Below are 20208 nucleotides of genomic sequence, written 5' to 3'. Positions count from 1 at the left end.
CCCAAAATGATTATCCAGCCTATCGAGTAGAATATGATGATCCACGGTATCAAACACAGCACTATCTAACAGCACCGGAACCGTAGTGGTGTCCGAATCCATTGCAAGCAAAAGATCATTCACCACTTTAGTGAGAGCTGTCTCTGTGGAATGATATTTTGTAAAAGCAGACTGCAGTGGCTCAAAGAGATTATTCTCAGTTACGAGGCATACGAGGTGCTAAGCGGTTGATGATAAGTGATTTATTGTGCCTACTGTTTACTGAGGAAACAATAATTTGGACTGTGAGCACACTTGTCTGAGTGAGTATATAAGTGTGGCGTCCTGAACACACACCAGACATATCAATGATGACAAAGAAGTAACACATTCATCTCAGAGATCGGTGCAGGTAGGAAATCTGTGTTAATATATAGTATATGCTGCATTTAGTACATGTCAAATTCAAATTATTTTTACATATTTGTTTTTAAATTCTTTTACACTTGGGGCAAATGCATGTTGATTTTAATGATATATAACTGATTTGTTTATCCACAGACATGTTAAACTTTATCATTTTACTGACTGTGGCCTTGTCAGTGGAGCATGCATCCTTTGAAACTGCTGCTTCCCCACAAATTGGTAATATAACACATGTAAACTGAATAATATATAAGCACTGTGGATGCCTGCATTCTCATTTGACTCCAGTAATTTTGTCAAATTGACTTTATTTTCAGAAAATGAAAATGTCATGGATATCGGCGTTGCCAACATTGATAAAATATTTCAGAATTTCACCAGGAGCACTTTTGATACCTTAACGAAGCTGAAGAAAAGGTCAGAATATGTCGCTCAGAGCTGTAAGGAGATCCAGGACAGATATGGTGCCCAGCAAGGTAAGTGTGGACAAGCTGGGTCAGAAATGAACAAACTAGACAATAGCACCTAAGGACTATGGTAGATAGGTAGGATGAGATACCATCAATAAGCATGTGGTCACCTTGTTTTAGAAAGGACGTCCTGGCTAACAGCACAGTTTGTTGCCTGGTGGAAATCTGACATTTGACTGACCTTGACCTTCACTGGAGACCCCCGTCACACATAGGCCTCTTGAGGCTGATCCACCCACAGTCAGGAAGTGTTGAGGTGTTGTCTGAAGACAGATGGACAACAGTCTCACAGCAGTCTACATATTTGGTCCCATTCGCTCAGCTGTCCCGAGTGTGTAGCACATGTTCAAAACACTCATGGCACCATCAGATGGGCGTCCCATCTGACGGAGGTCTATGTGCAGTTTGTGCGCCATCTGATCTTAATCTACATATTCTGACGGTGTCATAACAGCATTTGAAACGATCTGATCATAGTTGATTGAACTCTGAGATGGATCGGTCACGGCAAAGCCTGCCAGCATGTCCTGCTTGTGCCACGTATGCCCACCTCCACTGGATGCCGGCCAGGGAGCGCAAAGGAAATGTTGATATGTAATAACATGTATGTGGCAGGCATTCATCATGTGCAGTGGATGTGAACAGTGAGCAATCAAACCGAAAGCACCGTGTGAACCTAATTACACATCTGGAGCAAAATCGTGGATGTTAGCGTGCATGCTAACATGCACTAACTCAAAGCTAAGTTATTAACAATGGAGTTAATTTGTCTCAGTAATACCTGCAAATGCACAGAAATATTCCTTGATTTGTATCATTTCTGCTCTTGTCGAAAGCTGATGCACACGCAAGGTCTCATGCAGATGCAGTTAAAATGTAAATATTGTTATTGATTGATAGAGGGGGTTTATTGAAGATGTACAAATTGTACTTAAGGCAAGAGGATCTTAATAATTAATTAAACAACTGCAAATTATAAAGAACACAATGCTCATACAGCCGGGGGTATTTTAGCATTGAATTATTTTTTCATTTTTTTCATTTGATGTCACGCAACGTGTCAACCCAGACTGCCTTCAATATTTTGTCTATTCTAAGTTTGTTTGATTTTTGTGCACCTGAAGGAATCTCCTAAAACCTCACTCTGTAAAGATTTGAAATTGTTGGGCTCAGTGTCGCAATTAACCGGTCACCTCATCTGTGAAATTTTACACTCATTCATATAAAATGTCAACTTTTGTCATAAGTTGGTGTAGTTGTCTAGGGACAGGTATTCAATACAATGCAGATCGGTACGTTTTCATGTTTAGTTTCATATTTTGGAAGAAAAAAGTAAATTAACCAATTCTATTTATGCTTCCAAACTTTCTGGGTGTCGCTGGCTTCAACTGACTGGTTCACTTTTCTCTCTGTTTGACTCAGACACAGACAGCAGGCTGAGGAGGCTGACCACCCCTCTAACACTGAGTTGGCTGAATACATCTCCTACACTAACGGGAATGACTAACCCTCTAACACTGAGGAGGCTGACCCCGACTCCTTCCCCAGCAGGAATGACCACCCTTCTAACACTGAGAGGGCTGACCGCTCTTCCAACACTGAGGGGGTTGACCACATCTCTTACACTAAGGGGGCTGACCACACCTCCAACACTGAGGGGGTTAACCATGCCTCTTACACTAAGGGGGTTGACCACACCTCCTACACTAAGGGGGTTGACCACCCCTCCAACACTGAGGGGGTTAACCATGCCTCTTACACTGAGGGTCCTGACCACATCTACTACACTGAAGGGGCTGACCCCGCCTCCTACACTAACAAGAATGACCACCCTTCCAATAATGAAGGGGCTGACCACCCCTCCAACACTGAGGGGGTTAACCATGCCTCTTACACTAAGGGGGTTGACCACACCTCCTACACTAAGGGGGTTGACCACATCTCCTACACTAAGGGGGCTGACCACACCTCCAACACTGAGGGGGTTAACCACGCCTCTTACACTAAGGGGGTTGACCACCCCTCCTACACTGAAGGGGCTGACCCCGCCTCCTACACTAACAAGAATGACCACCCTTCCAATACTGAAGGGGCTGACCACCCCTCCAACACTGAGGGGGTTAACCATGCCTCTTACACTAAGGGGGTTGACCACACCTCCTACACTAAGGGGGTTGACCACATCTCCTACACTAAGGGGGCTGACCACACCTCCAACACTGAGGGGGTTAACCATGCCTCTTACACTGAGGGTCCTGACCACATCTACTACACTGAAGGAGCTGACCCCGCCTCATACACTAACAAGAATGACCACCCTTCCAATACTGAAGGGGCTGACCACACCTACTACACTGACGGGGCTTTCAACACCTTCTTGCACTTGAAACTAGAGGGACACAGTGTGTGGTCATGAGCAGCACAGCTCACTGAAATGTTGGTGACTTATGGAAACAATCATACTGTGCAGAGTCATACAGTGTATTCGTGCAGTTCTCTGTACTGAACCGTATAAGTCAAAACAAGTACATGTATTGGGACACCACTAACAGACAGACAGACAGACAGACAGGTGCTCAAATTACAGTATGATGTAAATCATCTTTCATATGAGTTTTGGACATGCTTCCATATTTAGCATTTGAGCTCAGATAGATCATGATTATGAAATCAAGACAAAGACTATTTTACATCCATATTTAACTAATTGTATTTCAGACGGCTTGTATTACCTGATGACTGCTAACGGCATGGTCTATCAGACGTTCTGTGATATGACCACGGCGGGAGGCGGCTGGACGCTGGTAGCAAGCGTTCATGAGAACAGTGTTTTCGGAAAGTGCACAGCAGGTGACCGCTGGTCCAGCCAGCAGGGCAACAACTGCAATATACCAGAAGGAGAAGGAAACTGGGCCAACAGAAACACCTTTGGGGCAGCAGAGAGCGCCACGTCAGATGATTATAAGGTACAAAAGTGATTCATCAGGTTTGACTGCTCTTGATACAGATTTCTTGGACCAACAGAATATACTAAGTCTCTTCGGCTGCACCCTTGTTTGCACTCAGGGTCACCACAGCAAATCCAAGGCAGATCTGCATGTCAATTTGGCACAAGTTTTCCACCGGATGCCCTTCCGGACACAACTCCACATTACATGGAGAAATGTGGCAGGAGTGGGGTTGGAAGCGGGAACCTTCCACACTGAAACCAAGTGCACTAACCACTTGGACACCACCCCTGCCCACCAACAGAATACTGGCTAAAAACAAAAAATGTCTGACTTACGACAAGGAGATTTTGAATGTTTGTTAACTTGTTAACTCAATAATGTTCATTATGTGACCACATGTGTTTATAGATAATGACAACAACACAAGGGCCCCAAAGACGTCCACCTTGGTGCCCCCAGTCACCATACCAAGTTTGGTGTTGATCACTTAATCGGTGTGGAAGTTCACCCCGAACACAAATTGTGCCGCATACATCCATACATACATAGATTGCCTTTTTTATATAGATATATATATAGATAGATAGATAGATCTATCTAAATATAAATTAACAAAAATCTCATAAAAGCATTTTTTCACATTGTCATTATTGGGTATTGTGTGTGCAATATTGAGGAAAATATGAATTTCATCCATTTTGGAATAAGGCTGTAACATAAAATGTGGCAAAGGTGCAGCACTGTGAATACTTCCTGGATGCACTACTGTACAGCATTTCAAATTTTTAAGACTTATGTCTTTAAAATAATTTTCTGTGGCACCATTATATTTTTATTGATTAGCCTTTAAATAGGGCTCCATACCATAACATCACATTGCCAATGTGATCAAAATTCAGGGAAAATTTTGAAAGACCAGACGGCCTTGAACTCCTTACAGCAGTGAGCCACACAGTCATACACTGAAAAAAGCAAATACTTGAACCAGCTTAAATGAATTGTGAATTGGTTCTTTTTTCAGTGTAGTGATGTCATAGATCACGTGGGGGCTTCCCCTGACTTGTACAAGGGACGCTGGGAAGCACATGGTGACAACCAATCAGAGTACAGAAAGGCACTTCTTCGTTTGGACAAAAAAAAAAAATCCAAGATGGCAGAACACGTTATGGAACTACTTATTTCTGTGTAAATTTAATGTTTCTCATATATTATGTAAAAACTAGCGAGAAATCAACACTTCTAAATCTAAAGATGCTGGTTTTGTAACCAGATAACACTTCTGAGGTGATCTGAAAAACTACTCACAGATGTCAGCATTGCATGCTACGTGTGCGCGCATCCCCTGAGGTCAAACCGCCAGTCATTTCAAAAGCTCATGGATGTGCATATGCACTAACTCTTTTTACATTATTCCATTCAGGATTTCTATTCTATTTTCATGTTTCTATCAAATTCTTGTGCCTTCTAGCCCAATCTGTTAGCTTGACGTATCCTACAAATAATGTTGGCTTTATTTCAGCATGGTCAGCTAAAGTCTGGGAGCATGATCATGCCGGGCTTTTCCGCATCCATGACACAGAGGAACTGTCTTGGATCCTGGATGGCAATCATTCAGACAGACAACTGGTACATCCCCACAAAACTAAAACAGCCATCTTACAGTCATTTAAAAGATAATAATTAAACAATAGATTTATGTCATTTATTTTTATTCACCATACAAGATTTTCATTGGGTCAGTGGTTACACACACCAACATGACCGTCCGCAATTATAAGTACATCACACAAATATAGATATGGCAAAAAGAAATAAAACCTTGCTAAACATCACATTCAGTTTCTAACAAATTCCCAGCAAAGCTCTATGTAGCTTCAGTGTGAGGTCATCTACTACTATAAGCAACTGGTTTACTGTCGTGTCCCACAACAGCCTGTGCTCAAGGCTCTTGAAATGGAGCAGTATCTCCACCTGGTGGGCATGTGCTATTGATGAATGTGCAAAAGAATTTATCCAAGTGCTCTCACTCAAGATAACATGAAAATATCTCTGTGGGTGTAGAGGATTTTTTAATTAATGTCTGTAAAGTAAGGAATTATTCATATATAGCCCTTTACAGTTTTATTGATAAAATGGTAATCACATATTTATCTCATCAGTTAATAAAATATCAAAGCTGAAGCTTTTGCCTGTAGAAGTTGAACGTACAGGTCAACTACAGATTTGAGTGGAGAAAACAACAGACATGTCGAAACCAGTTTTTGAATGATGACAGATGTTTATGCTCTTTTACAGAATCCAGGTTACTATGATCTAACAGCAGAGGACATATCTGTGTGGCATGCTCCCAATAACATCCCAATGGAACACTGGAAACTGGGCGCTATCCTCCGCTACCACACAAACAACCGCTTTCTCAGAATGTATGGAGGAAACCTCCTACAGCTCTTCAAGGTAACTTAAGAATTTGTGAAGTAATGCTCAATAAGTAACAAGAAGTTGTTTCACACCAGATGCCCATCCTGCCATAAATCCATATTGGAGAATGAGCAGGGGTGAGTTTGAACCTGGAATTTCCATAATGGAAACAAACACTCTTAACTGCTTGGCGACTACCCCTACAAATATACTATTTTGTGAAAGTAGTAGAATCTGGTTAATATTATTATTATTGTGTGCAAAAACCTTTAAAAAGTAGACTTTTAAAGGGTTTGCGGGGGGGGGGGGGGTTGGGGCTTTCCCACCTCTCACCACTGTGAGTCCGCCCCTGCACAGCCTGTGTGCAAACCAGAACAAACATGAAGAGAAAGAGGGTGCGCTGCTTGTTTTTAAATCACTGTGTGAGCTCCGCGAGACAGACGTGCACTGTTGATGACCTAAAAGAGACTTACTGTATATTTAAAGTGAAGCAGTGTGTTTGTGTATTTTTGTGTGTGTTGAAACACTGGCTGCTCTCTCCACCCTGCAGTCGAAAGCAAGAGAATGTGCACTTTTTTACCGGACTAATTAAAAAATACCTGTATTGTGCTAATTCTTGTTGGATTTCATCAGATTTCTGATCGATTCATCAACAGGGCGCACTGCAGATTTATGCCAATGCCTTACATTGCTGCTTTACAGTAAAAAGTAATACATTACTGTAACTGCGTTACTTTTGCAACATGTTACTCCAAACACTGGGTGTGGAATATGACAATAATACAGTTTAAGGAAGCCTGCGCTTGAAGACAAATGTATGTCCTGCATGTCTCTTTATGACATCAATCCTGTAGCATGATGTTTTTTCAGAGGTATCCTGTGAGGTATAATGTCGGCTCCTGCAGTGACAGAGGACCAGCTATTCCCATTGTGTATGATCACGGAAACAAAGACTCCACAAGAAACCTGTATGGACCAAATGCAAGAAGTAAGAAGCTTGTCTTAAAAGAGCAAAATGGAGAAATGAAAGAAGAACATAATTTATGACAGGCGCATAAGGAATGACACAAATGCTCACAAATCCACTTAGGGCCTGTTTGGTCCAGACCTGGCACCACGAGGGGGCGTTTGGGGGCGACGCCCCCTCACATCATCAACCCCCTCGGATGTGAGAGTTATCAAAAAATAAAATTAAAAAGAAAGAAAAAGAAATACTGGAAAATATAGCAAAATATTAGTTATTCAATAATATCACATATTTAACAAATAAACCAAATTAATTAACTAAAGTAATTAATTTTAAAACAAACGGATATGGCGTTGTCTGTGTTCAAGCGATTTGATAGGTTGAGGGTTGGGCTTGTCAGTGCGGCAGAGGATCCTGAGTCCAGCGATTATGGCAAGGTGGATGAACTAAAGCATGCTCGATTTATTCAAGCAGTGTCAGAGCTGGAGTTCCTGGGATTTGTCAAGTCCACCAAGCAAAAGGCAGATGAGATCATGCAGCATGACTCACTTGGGGAGGATTCAAGGATTCAAAGGAATTTTATTGTCATATGCACAGAAGAACATGTTCCCTGCACAATGAAATGTGTCTACTACATTTAACCCATCCTAATTGCCAGTAGGAGCAGAAGTCGCCATTAGGCGCCCGGGGACCAGCTCCAGATGTACATCCCTGCCTTAGTCAACAGCAACACACACACAACACATAGGCCGGCCCGGTACATAAACATATATATGAAAAGCAAAACACGAGGGAAAAGGAGAAAAAAAAACCTCATAGCCGCTGCATTACACAGCAGCAATGAGGAAAAAAATCCCCATCAGCACAGAAAAAGTCCTCAGGAACTGCTGCAACCTGTTACCACGTTACGTTTAATGGCACGTGTTGCTGGAGAATTATCAGGAACCATTACGCACGGTCAAGAATAGTGTACCGTGTTGTTGCACGCTACTGCGCATAACAGCACATCGTTAAGTTCTGTCACGTTGTGAATGAGGTGAATTGTCTCGACACACACACCCATATTCATCCAACCGAATTCAGATGCCCAATTGCGCTGTGTTTGCGCTTGTCATCAGGGCCGGCCCAAGCCTTTATGGGGCCTTAAGCAGAATTTCATTTGGGGGCCCCCTACCATCACCTGAGCACCAGATGCCTCATTATTCCATAGGCTACACTGTTATGTGTGTAATGTACCCACAATCATTAGCATTATTTGTAATTATCTTACATCATACAGGTGTCATTCTTGTTTTTAACCTTAAAGGGGTAGCAAACTCATAAATATGTTTTAATTAACTTCTACATACAGAGTGATGTATAAGTATGGCTCATTAATTTAACTATTTGAAAGTAACATCAGCAGGCAGGAGACTGCATTTATAGTAAACACATTAAATAGTTTAATTTCTTTCAGATGTGCAATGGTGTGCAAAATGTTCAATATCCAAATACAAAATAGAATCAAATGACATTCACATTATCTTACAGAAAAATTAAGTTGTAATCAAAATTAAATACTTAAATAATAAATACAATACTTAAATAATCTCCAAAATGAACACAGAAATCCACAACATAACAGCAATGTGTGTGCATAGCAATGCACAAACATTGCACTGGGGGCTATTGCTTTAACTTTGGCCTGCAAACCATTGAGAGCTGAGCTACCTTTCCCCACCTTTTGCACCAAATTAATCTGAGGAGTTGATCTGCCCTGCTGTTTAACTCTTTTAAGTTTTTCTTCGTAAGGAAGACTATCAAATGTCAATCAAAAAGGGATTCAGCCTCAGACAGATCATCCAATCATCATGCAGAAGCTGAGCATCCGGGCCAGCCAAGGCCAGCCCACTGCCCCATAGACCCCAGACACGCTGAGCGTCCGATGGGCGGGACAAAGCCCAGCATTTATCCAATGACTCGTCTCATTTCGCTGCAGTCTTTGTGTCGCTATTGAAGTCTGTGTCAGCGTCCACACTGTTTAAAGCACTGTGAAGCTGCGGGTTTGAGTGAGAGGAAAGCCGCATCGTTACCAGTGATAAGAAGCTGATTCTGAACAAAAGTTGAGCGCGTTGTAGCGCATATTTAGTCAATGACATGTACACACAACAGTATATATTTGATCACTTATTTTTTGACATTTTAGGGGAAGCTGAGCTTCCCTTGCAGTCTTAGAGCAATCGCCTCTGACTTTAAGACACTTAAAGCACTTTACACTAAACGAACGGAGCATTTCACAAATAATGACAACAAAAATTGTAATATTGGACATGCAAACCTACCTGTCTTGTTGTTTTTTCTCGTCTTCCAACTTCTTCTTTTTTCTTTTCTCCGCTCCAGAGGGATAATTTCTTTTCTGAGACATGACTTGCACTCACTTCTTTCCTCACGATTAGTCATCGACCACCTGAACCAAGCGGTGCATCTAAATTTGCTCAACGGTGGCAGCAGCCAAGAGGAGGCATCAATTAACCTAATATTGGTATTTTGTCAAAATGAATTCATTTTTTTCGGGTGTAATACAATTTCATTTAAATTATTCAATATTATTTTAATTTCATGTATATATTTACTTTTTTATCACAACGTCTTGGTGCTCTCTGGGCCCTCTGGTGGCGTGGAGGCCCTAAGCGACCGCGTAGTTGACGTATGCCTTGGGCCGGCTCTGACTGTCATCACTCTTTACTCTTACTCAGTCAGTCTCTTACAACGGTGTTGTTGTGAAAAGTGTAGGAACACGGACCCACAACAGGGGGCACAAATGAACGGACAATGGAATAAGCCAAATATAACAATTTAATGTTGTGAATGTGCACAACAGAGCAACAGACAACACAATTGGATCCCTGAGTCAGAGGCATCCACTTCAACAACAAACTGGCGATTTGGATCGGGCTGCACCAGAACGGGTGCAGACGAGAACCGACGTTTTAACTCCCTAAACGCGGCTTCACACCGATCCGACCAGGTGAAGGGGACTTTAGTGGAGGTCAGGGCCGTCAGGGGGCCAACTACCTGGCTATAACCCTTAATAAACCTCCGGTAGAAATTAGCAAAGCTGAGGAACTGTTGCAGCTTCCTACGGCTCGTCGGTTGGGGCCAATACCCTCACCGCCGCAACCTTGGCCGGATCGGGTGCGACGGAGTTGGAGGAGATGATGAACCCCAGGAAGGACAAAGAAGTACGTTGGAACTCGTACTTCTCGCCCTTCACAAACAGCCGGTTCTCCAACAACTGCTGCAGGACCTGACGTACATGCTGGACATGGGTCTCAGGATCCGGGGAGAAGATGAGGATGTCATCCAGGTATACGAAGACGAACCGGTGCAGGAAGTCCCGCAAGACGTCATTAACCAATGCCTGGAACGTCGCGGGCGCATTGGTGAGGCCGAACGGCATGACCAGGTACTCAACGTGACCTAATGGGGTGCTGAATGCCGTCTTCCACTCGTCTCCCTTCCGGATCCGAACCAGGTGGTACGCATTTCTAAGATCCAATTTGGTAAAAATTTGGGCTTCATGCAGGGGCGTGAACACAGAATCTAACAGAGGCAGCGGGTATCGATTACGAACCGTGACTTCGTTCAGTCCCCTGTAGTCAATGCATGGACGGAGTCCGCCGTCTTTTTTGCCCACAAAAAAGAAACCTGCACCCATCGGGGAGGTGGAGTTCCGGATCAACCCGGCAGCTAAGGAGTCCCGGATGTAGGTCTCAGGACGAGAGAGGTTGTACAGCCTGCTGGACGGGTACTCAGCGCCTCGGGTCAAATCAATGGCACAATCGTACGGATGGTGCGGGGGAAGAGTGAGTGCCAGATCTTTGCTGAAGACGTCAGCAAGATCATGGTACTCCTCAGGCACCGCTGACAGATTGGGGGGGACTTTAACCTCCTCATTAGCTGTCACACCGGGTGGAACCGAGGATCCTAAACATTCCCGGTGGCAGGTGTCGCTCCACTGCATCACTACTCCAGACGGCCAATCAATCCGGGGATTGTGCTTTAATATCCATGGAAACCCCAAAATCACTCGGGAGGTAGAAGGTGTTACATAAAACACAATCTCCCCCCTGTGATTTCCAGACACCACCAATGTCACTGGTTGTGTCTGATGTGTGATTAATGGGAGAAGGGTGCCATCTAGTGCCCGTACCTTCAATGGGGAAGGTCGTGCCACTAGGGGGAGCCCTACCTCCCTAGCCCATCTGCTGTCCAGCAGATTCCCTTCAGACCCTGTGTCCACCAGTGCTGGGGCGTGAAGGGTAAGATCCCCACAAAGGATCGTTACTGGGGTGCGTGCTGATCTACGGGCTTTTCCCGCGTGGATGTTATGACCCACCCTTAACCCAGTCTCTAAGGGCGGGCGTTGAAGTTTAACCGTTTGGGGCAGTTTCTTTGTATGTGCTCATCAGAGCCACAGAAAAAAACACTCCCCGCGAGCCAGCCTCCTTTGTCTGTCATGTGATTTTACTTTGGCCCTGCTCGTGTCCATAGCTTCGTCAGCAGGGGGAGCTGTGGTTCCACGGGGCTCTCTGACTGTGGAGCGTGGAGACGGCGGCACCCTTTCGGACCCGGAAGGAAGAGGGATGGCTCGTGCCCGGCCACGCCCTTTGCTCCGCTCCCGACGGTGTTCTTCTAACCGGTTGTCTAACCGTATAACCAGGTCAACAAGCCCGTCAAAATCCCGCGGCTCATCCTTAGCCAGCAGGTGCTCCTTCAGGACCGGATACAGTCCGTTTACGAAGGCGGCATGGAGTGCAACGTTATTCCAGCCGGACCTCGCAGCCGCGATGCGGAAGTCGACGGCGTACTCGGCTGCACTCCGACGTCCCTGTCTCATAGACAGCAGCACAGTCGCAGCGGTCTCGCCTCTATTGGGATGATCAAACACTTGTTTAAACTCCTTCACAAACCCAGTATATGTTGTTAGGAGCCGTGAGTTTTGCTCCTAGAGCGCTGTAGCCCAAGCGCGTGCCTCTCCTCGAAGCAAATTGATGACATAAGCCACCCGGCTGGCATCTGACGCGTACATGACGGGACGTTGTGCAAAGAGGAGCGAGCACTGCATTAAGAAGTCCACGCACGTCTCGACACAACCTCCGTATGGTTCCGGTGGGCTTATGTATGCTTCAGGGGATGGGGGGGTTCGTTGAATCACCACTGGAACGTCTGTATTTTGTGCTCGGTCGGCTGGAGGAGGCGCTGCAGCAGCGCTTGGAGTGCGCACTTCCACCTGGGCGGTGACAGCCTCCATCCTCCGATTGAGTATGACGTTCTGCTCGGTTACTAAATCCAACCGAGCAGTGAAGGCGGTTAAGATTTGCTGCAGCTCTCCTAACATGCCTCCTGCCGACGCCTGTGCACCCTGTGTTTCCATTGGCGGTTCAAGCGATGGTTGACGCCCCTCGGGATCCATGACACTGGCCGAGTAATCCTGTTGTGAAAAGTGTAGGAACACGGACCCACAACAGGGGGCGCAAATGAACGGACAATGGAATAAGTCAAATATAACAATTTAATGTTGTGAATGTGCACAACAGAGCAACAGACAACACAATTGGGATCACCAGTCAAATAAGTTACGGTGGTGTGTGAGCAGGCTCGAGGATAGAAGACGCCTGTCCAGAAAAGAGCCGGATCCCACACGCCTTCCACTCCACCGGACCTGAAGCAATCCTGGAGCCGCCAAGCACTGGGTCCCCAGGTGGCCACTGCCTCCAGCTGTCAGATCGGGTACTGCTGGCAGAAAGAACAGACAGGTGATGGTGGGTGTATGAACACCCAGCAAACAGTTCAACACGAAGGTGAAAGCACCTCCACCTCTCAATCACGAAGTTTGTACAGATCCTGCAGTAACAATTAACAGTCTGCAAACTCAGAACACTGTCAGTACGTACAGAAGTAAAAACGTTACTACTGTATTAATCAAAGGCTGAGACGTTTACTTCACGGTAGACGATTTCTCGGCAGTGAGGTGAAGATGCTGCCCGGCTCTTATGGAGGTGTGGATGATGATGATGATGATGAGTGACAGCTGGTGTTGTAGATGAGTGACAGCTGCCACTCCCGGTGCTCCGGCGCCCTCACGTGCCTGAAGCCCGCACTTCAGGCAGGACACCCTCTGGTGGTGGGCCAGCAGTACCTCCTCTTCAGCGGCCCACACAACAGGTGTAGCCTAAATACATGAGCTTTCCAGGAGCTCACCTAATTCATTACGCACGCTCAGAGGCACATCCCCTCCGGTGCGCACTTTGTTTGGGGGGAGCGACCCCGCCCCCTGTGATAAACTCATCGCCCCCTTAATATTTTTTTCTGGCGCCGGGCCTGGTTTGGTCACATATCGTTATTTAAAGGGTACATATTCTGAATGCAAAGGTTGGCTTGAGCGCAGAAGAGTTGGACTTATCCGGTTTTATCCGGGCATGATAGAAGCCAAATCTGTTCATCAGTTTATCCCAGGGTGCACAGTGTTGTGATACTTCAAGCAGGCACAAGCAAAATGTGTGAGGCTTATGGGGAGGAAAGAGATCTGCACAGCCTGTGCATGTGCATCAGCAGAAAAAGAATGATGTCCAGCGAGAGTGCTTGGATAAATTCTTTTGTACCTTCATCAATGGTACATGTCCACCAGGTAGCCATACATTATCGACGGCATTTCATCAAGGTGATGAGAGTCAAATCAAGCGCTTTGAGCGTCTGATGCAGATGGAAAAGCGCTATATAAATGCAGTCCATTTACCATTTACATTCTCCCCACATTCATTCAGCACTTTAAGACAGTTTTATATTGTTGACATCTTTGTTCTGTCCTTTCTGAGCAACACACCACTGTGTAATAGTGGGCCAGACGTCAAATTGAACTGATTCAATTTTCAAGATTATGGGTCAAAGGTCAAAGTTAGGGAAAATTGGAAAAAATCCACATCCTTTAGCACTGAATACATTTTCAAAATTCATAACTCTCACAAAAAATATCAAATTTCTTTCATATTTGACAGCCTCATGTAGGATGGCATCTTTTACCGACTGACAAAGTTTGATCCAAATTACAGATTTTGTGGCAATTTAAATTTAACATTGAAACCCCAATTTGATGTATATTTTACAATGTAAAATTTACATTATGTCTTAATCAAATGTGCCCCAATCACTCTTATATTTGAAAGTGAGGTGCAGGCTGGCACTCACTATCGCCTGACAAAGTTTGATCCAGATCTGATCCAGATTGTGGTTTTTGTGGACATTTGAATTTAATTTTGAAAAGCCCATTTTGATGTATATTTTGCATTATATCTGAATCAAAACTGCCTCAATCACTTATTTGTGACAATATGGTGCAAACTGGCACGCTCAGTGAATAGAGTAAGTTTGATCTGCATCTGATCTGTATTGCAGATTTAGCAGCTATTTTATTGTAACATTGAAAAGCCCTTGTGATCTATAGTTTGTATTATATTTTAGCTTATGTAAAGTCACTTCTAACAGGACTTTGACCTTGAAACTTTTTTCTGAGGTAAAAATTTATGTAATTGGAGGATTGCATTCTACTGTATGACCACGGTGCTCTAGTTCTTGTGTTTATAAAAGCATTTACCTTCATCATACAGAGTAGCCATTATACACTCAACAAAAATATAAACGCAACACTTTTGGTTTTGCTCCCATTTTGTATGAGATGAACTCAAAGATCTAAAACTTTTTCCACATACACAATATCACCATTTCACCAGCACTTCTCCTTTGCTGAGATAATCCATCCCACCTCACAGGTGTGCCATATCAAGATGCTGATTAGACACCATGATTAGTGCACAGGTGTGCTTTAGACTGCCCACAATAAAAGGCCACTCTGAAAGGTGCAGTTTTATCACACAGCACAATGCCACAGATGTTGCAAGATTTGATGGAGCGTGCAATTGGCATGCTGACAGCAGGAATGTCAACCAGAGCTGTTGCTCGTGTATTGAATGTTCATTTCTCTACCATAAGCCATCTCCAAAGGCGTTTCAGAGAATTTGGCAGTACATCCAACCAGCTTCACAACCGCAGACCACGTGTAACCACACCAGCCCAGAACCTCCACATCCAGCATGTTCACCTCCAAGATCGTCTGAGACCAGCCACTCGGACAGCTGCTGAAACAATCGGTTTGCATAACCAAAGAAGTTCTTCACAAACTGTCAGAAACCGTCTCAGGGAAGCTCATCTGCATGCTCGTCGTCCTCATCGGGGTCTCGACCTGACTCCAGTTCATCGTCGTAACCAACTTGAGCGGGCAAATGCTCACATTCGCTGGCGTTTGGCACGTTGGAGAGGTGTTCTCTTCACAGATGAATCCCGGTTCACACTGTTCAGGGCAGATGGCAGACAGCGTGTGTGGCGTCGTGTGGGTGAGCGGTTTTCTGATGTCAGTGTTGTGGATCGAGTGGCCCATGGTGGCGGTGGGGTTATGGTATGGGCAGGCGTCTGTTATGGACGAAGAACACAGGTGCATTTTATTGATGGCATTTTGAATGCACAGAGATACCGTGACGAGATCCTGAGGCCCATTGTTGTGCCATACATCCAAGAACATCACCTCATGTTGCAGCAGGATAATGCACGGCCCCATGTTGCAAGGATCTGTACACAATTCTTGGAAGCTGAAAATGTCCCAGTTCTTGCATGGCCGGCATACTCACCAGACATGTCACCATTGAGCATGTTTGGGATGCTCTGGACTGGCGTATACGACAGCGTGTACCAGTTCCTGCCAATATCCATCAACTTCACACAGCCATTGAAGAGGAGTGGACCAACATTCCACAGGCCACAATTGACAACCTGATCAACTCTATGCGAAGGAGATGTGTTGCACTGCATGAGGCAAGTGGTGGTCACACCAGATACTGACTGGTATCCCCCCCCAATAAAACAAAACTGCACCTTTCAGAGTGGCCTTTTATTGTGGACAGTCTAAGGCACACCTGTGCACTAATCATGGTGTCTAATCGGCATCTTGGTATGGCACACCTGTGAGTTGGGATGGATTATCTCAGCAAAGGAGAAGTGCTCACTATCACAGATTTAGACTGGTTTGTGAACAATATTTGAGGGAAATGGTGATATTGTGTATGTGGAAAAAGTTTTAGATCTTTGAGTTCATCTCATACAAAATGGGAGCAAAACCAAAAGTGTTGCGTTTATATTTTTGTTGAGTGCATTATCATACATGGAACACAGATCTCTCTTATGCTCAACAATTCCACAATTGGCATCCTTACACAGAATAGCATCTTTAAGCAAATGTAAATTCCTTAAATATTTGTCTGTGTTATTATAATAAACCAAGAAGTCCTCTTTGGTTAGAGTACCCCAGTCTTGTTTTGCAGTGGTACTGGTACTGGAAGCATTATTATTACTAAGGACCCAGTCACACGGTACACGGCAATTGCTGAACAAAGAAAAAAGTCACAACCTCAGAAATTGTTGAGAAAAGTTTATGAATGAGCCGGCACTTCTCCCATCACCGAAAAGCCTGCGAGTCCAGGGTTAAAAGAATGAAACAAAACCGAAGTAACAAAAGAAAAACAAAGGGAACGGCGACCTTGACACTTTAAACAAAATCAAAGCAAAACATTCATGATGTGACTTGACAGCGGGAATCAGACTGAGCGCCAGTTTGTGATCATTTCTGCAGCCAACGTGCGCTCTCCACAGCACCTGCAGGTGCGAGAGTTGTCTTGACAACAGGTCTGTCTTCACAAAAACAACGTGTGCGCACACACACGTTCGCACATGCACACAGCCGTTTGTGTGTGTGTGCGTACAGCCTCTCCAGCCACAGACGGCATGCGAATGTGTGTAAATAGTTAAAGTAGTTGATAAAACATTCTTGCTGCTGTTCTTTCTGTATGACAATGTTGCTTTTATTCCCACACATGGACGAGTCATGTTCAGCTTGTACGATCTTTAGTTATTGATCTGTTCAGATATCGTCAATGTTTGTGCAAGACATCGGACTTGGGAGGTTGGACGACACTCAAATGGAATGCCAACTGGACAGGAACTACACAAACGATGAGGAACCGTCAAGCCAGAAAGCAAAATGGAATATGGACGAATAGAAGATTTTGGCCAATTCACTCTCCTGTTATAAGATAGTGATTGTAGCACAGTGGTAAAGTTTCTGTCTGGAAATCAGAGCTTACAGGTTCAACTCCTGTGAGTGGCATTTATTTTTTATTTAACCAGGGTTATTTAGCCGCAGGGTTCTGTATTGCCTCCCCTTTTATGTATTATTTCTATCAACCCAGTGATATTCACTAATTATACAGCTGTTTTTTTTTTATTTTTCTCCACATCAGCGGCGCGATGTGGTGCACTTCATCTCAGCTGTTCGCACTGTGTTCCTGCTCACACGACACCATCGCATGCACGATACCATCACAGCAGGATCGTGCACGCCTGCCCACTGGCTCGCTATTTTTGTGGTTCGCTCATACGAGCTGTTCTGCTGTGAGTCGCCCAGATTTGTACTTATTTGTACTATATGTTAAGGGGCCCTAATGTATGTGTAGCTGTCTGTGGGCAGTACCACTTTGCTTGACACAATGAAATTGTTATCCTCACAGCACTGGGTTAATTGATTTACAAAACAAACACCGTTTGGTCAGTTATCATGGCGGGGTTTTTTTTTTTCTCTTTTTTAAAAAAATACGTTTATCTGCTTGTTGATTTTGGCCTTTTCACTCTCCTGTTATAAGACAGTGACTGTAGCACAGTGGTAAAGTTTCTGTCTGATAATCAGAGTCTACAGGTTCAACTCCTGTGAGTGGCATTTATTTTTTATTTAACCAGGGGTATTTAGCCGCGGGGTTCTGTATTGCCTCCCCTTTTATGTATTATTTATATCAACCCAGTGATATTCACTAATTATACAGCTGTTTTTTATTTCATTTTCTCCATATCAGTGGTGCGATGTGGTGCACCTCCTCTCAGCTACTCACACTGTGTTCCTGCTCACACGACATTCACACGTGCACAATACTGTTGCAGCGGGATTGTGCACGCCTGCCAGTCAGCTCGATATTTTTGTGGTTCACCCATATGAGCTGTTCCGCTGTGAGTTGCCCAGATTTGTACTTATTCATACTATGTGTGAAGGGGCACACATCCTCACAGCAGCGGGTTAAGTGATTTACAAATAAAGACTTACTCTCCGCAATGTCGGCATTCGTATCCCCAACTACGTGTACACTGTAAGTGAAATTATCTTGGATAAAAGCATTAATAAAAGCCAGTCTGTTGATATATTCATCCTCAATCTCAGGAGACTCATAAGGTATATAGACACTTAGGATAACAAAACTATTATTTTTATTGGTAAATTGTATATCAATGCACCAATCAACATCGAGCCTAATCGGCTTCATCACAGCATCAAGCCTTTTGTCCAAGAGCACTGACTATAGATCAGATGTTGATTCCTCCAAGAAAATTTGGATCAAGAGTTGAACTTATCAAATTCTTATTTGGCTAAAATTGTCTCTTGCAGACATAAAATGTCATCATGTTAAAATAATGTCATGTTCCTCTCTCTCTCTCTCTCTCTCTCTCTCTCTCTCTCTCTCTCTCTTCATGAAGAGGAATTTGAACCAGGTTTCATAACATTTAGAGCAATCAACAATGAGCGTGCCGCCATGGCACTGTGCTCTGGAGTCAAACCAACTGGATGCCACAATGAACATGTACGTATGAATCCATCATCAGACTTCCTCTTAGTTGTTTTCAGCCTAATTTGTGTGCAATAATCTTTTGTGTCCTCAGTACTGTATTGGAGGAGGTGGATGTTTTCCTGAAGGAAATCCAAGGCAGTGTGGAGACTTCCCATCATTTGACTGGGACGGACTGGGAGGGCAAGGCTGGAGTGCTTCAAAAGAGATGATTGAGGCTGCTGTGTTACTGTTTTACAGCTGATAGTCATGTTAAATCAGTTCCTTTGTAGTTAAAATAATGTCATTTACATTTCAAATCAATCAGCAAAGGTTGTGATTGTTGTCATCAGTCACCAGAAAGTGGTGACACAGAACTACATATTCAGCATTAATCAGACATTTTATATTCTAAAAACATGATTGTTGAGTGTGTTTCTGTCTCTTGATTATAGTTTTTCCAATCTGGCAGAAGTACAAAATAAAAAATAATTTTTGCTGTCAATTTATTTTTTTAATTGTGTGAATGGTTGAAGTGAATTCATTTTTTTTTTTTACAGAAGATCACACTTCAGTGTCTATCTTTCTTTTAAATACTTTTATGACTTGAAAAGTCACAGCCACCAGAACCTTACCATCAGCAACAAGGTTCCACCAGCAGTGAGACACTCCTGTCTGTGTTGTGGTTGTTGTACACATCAAAAATGCTAATTTGGCCCAAAGAAGGAGGTACACTGGTGCTCACCAAGTCCCAACCTCTGGTCCTGAATAATAAAGCACATGTGGAAGTGGCAAATCATGTAGATTTTTGAATAGCCAGTTGAGACTGGCTCCAAAAGCAAGTCACTCCCACAGAGCTCTACTTAAGAGCTAGAGTCCATACTCCCAATGCTGCCTGCTAAACGCGAATATCCCTTCATGGACAGCAACATGACACCAGGCAAAATATTGAAGAAGTGCTCGGGTGTAAATGTTTCTTGTGCATTTTCAATGCAGATATACGCGAGTGAACACACACAGAAAAAAGCTAGCAAAATACGTGTTAAAACATACCTGGATATCGAGCCAGGAAAATTAAGTTACATTATGACTTACAATTTAAATTATGTAAGGAGAGTATTAAACTTTTGAACCTTTACATAACCAGGTGTGTCTCGTTGAGATGGAAATCTCTAAACGTGTTAGTACATATTGTCGCAGGGCATATATTGTCGCCACAACAATATATGCCGACATTCATGGCCACATTGCCTTGAGATTTTTCC

The 20208-nt window shown here is 43.8% G+C and overlaps 1 protein-coding gene across 1 annotated transcript; it reads left to right on the top strand.

Annotated features, from left to right (window-relative positions):
* The first annotated feature begins 354 nt into the window (after window positions 1-354).
* Window positions 355-19410, top strand: LOC117526728 (intelectin-like). The gene is made up of 8 exons (XM_034188794.1): window positions 355-391; window positions 541-624; window positions 723-881; window positions 3594-3841; window positions 6122-6280; window positions 7115-7232; window positions 18876-18979; window positions 19059-19410. The coding sequence occupies exons 2-8, from the start codon at window positions 543-545 to the stop codon at window positions 19206-19208; spliced, it is 1020 nt and encodes a 339-aa protein (XP_034044685.1). The 5' UTR covers window positions 355-391; window positions 541-542; the 3' UTR covers window positions 19209-19410.
* Window positions 19411-20208: the final 798 nt, after the last annotated feature.

This window comes from Thalassophryne amazonica, chromosome 15 (assembly GCF_902500255.1).
Source record: "Thalassophryne amazonica chromosome 15, fThaAma1.1, whole genome shotgun sequence".
NCBI lineage: Eukaryota > Metazoa > Chordata > Actinopteri > Batrachoidiformes > Batrachoididae > Thalassophryne > Thalassophryne amazonica.
The sequence above is the reverse complement of the archived record's forward strand: the minus strand, read 5'-3'. Positions and strand labels throughout refer to the sequence as shown.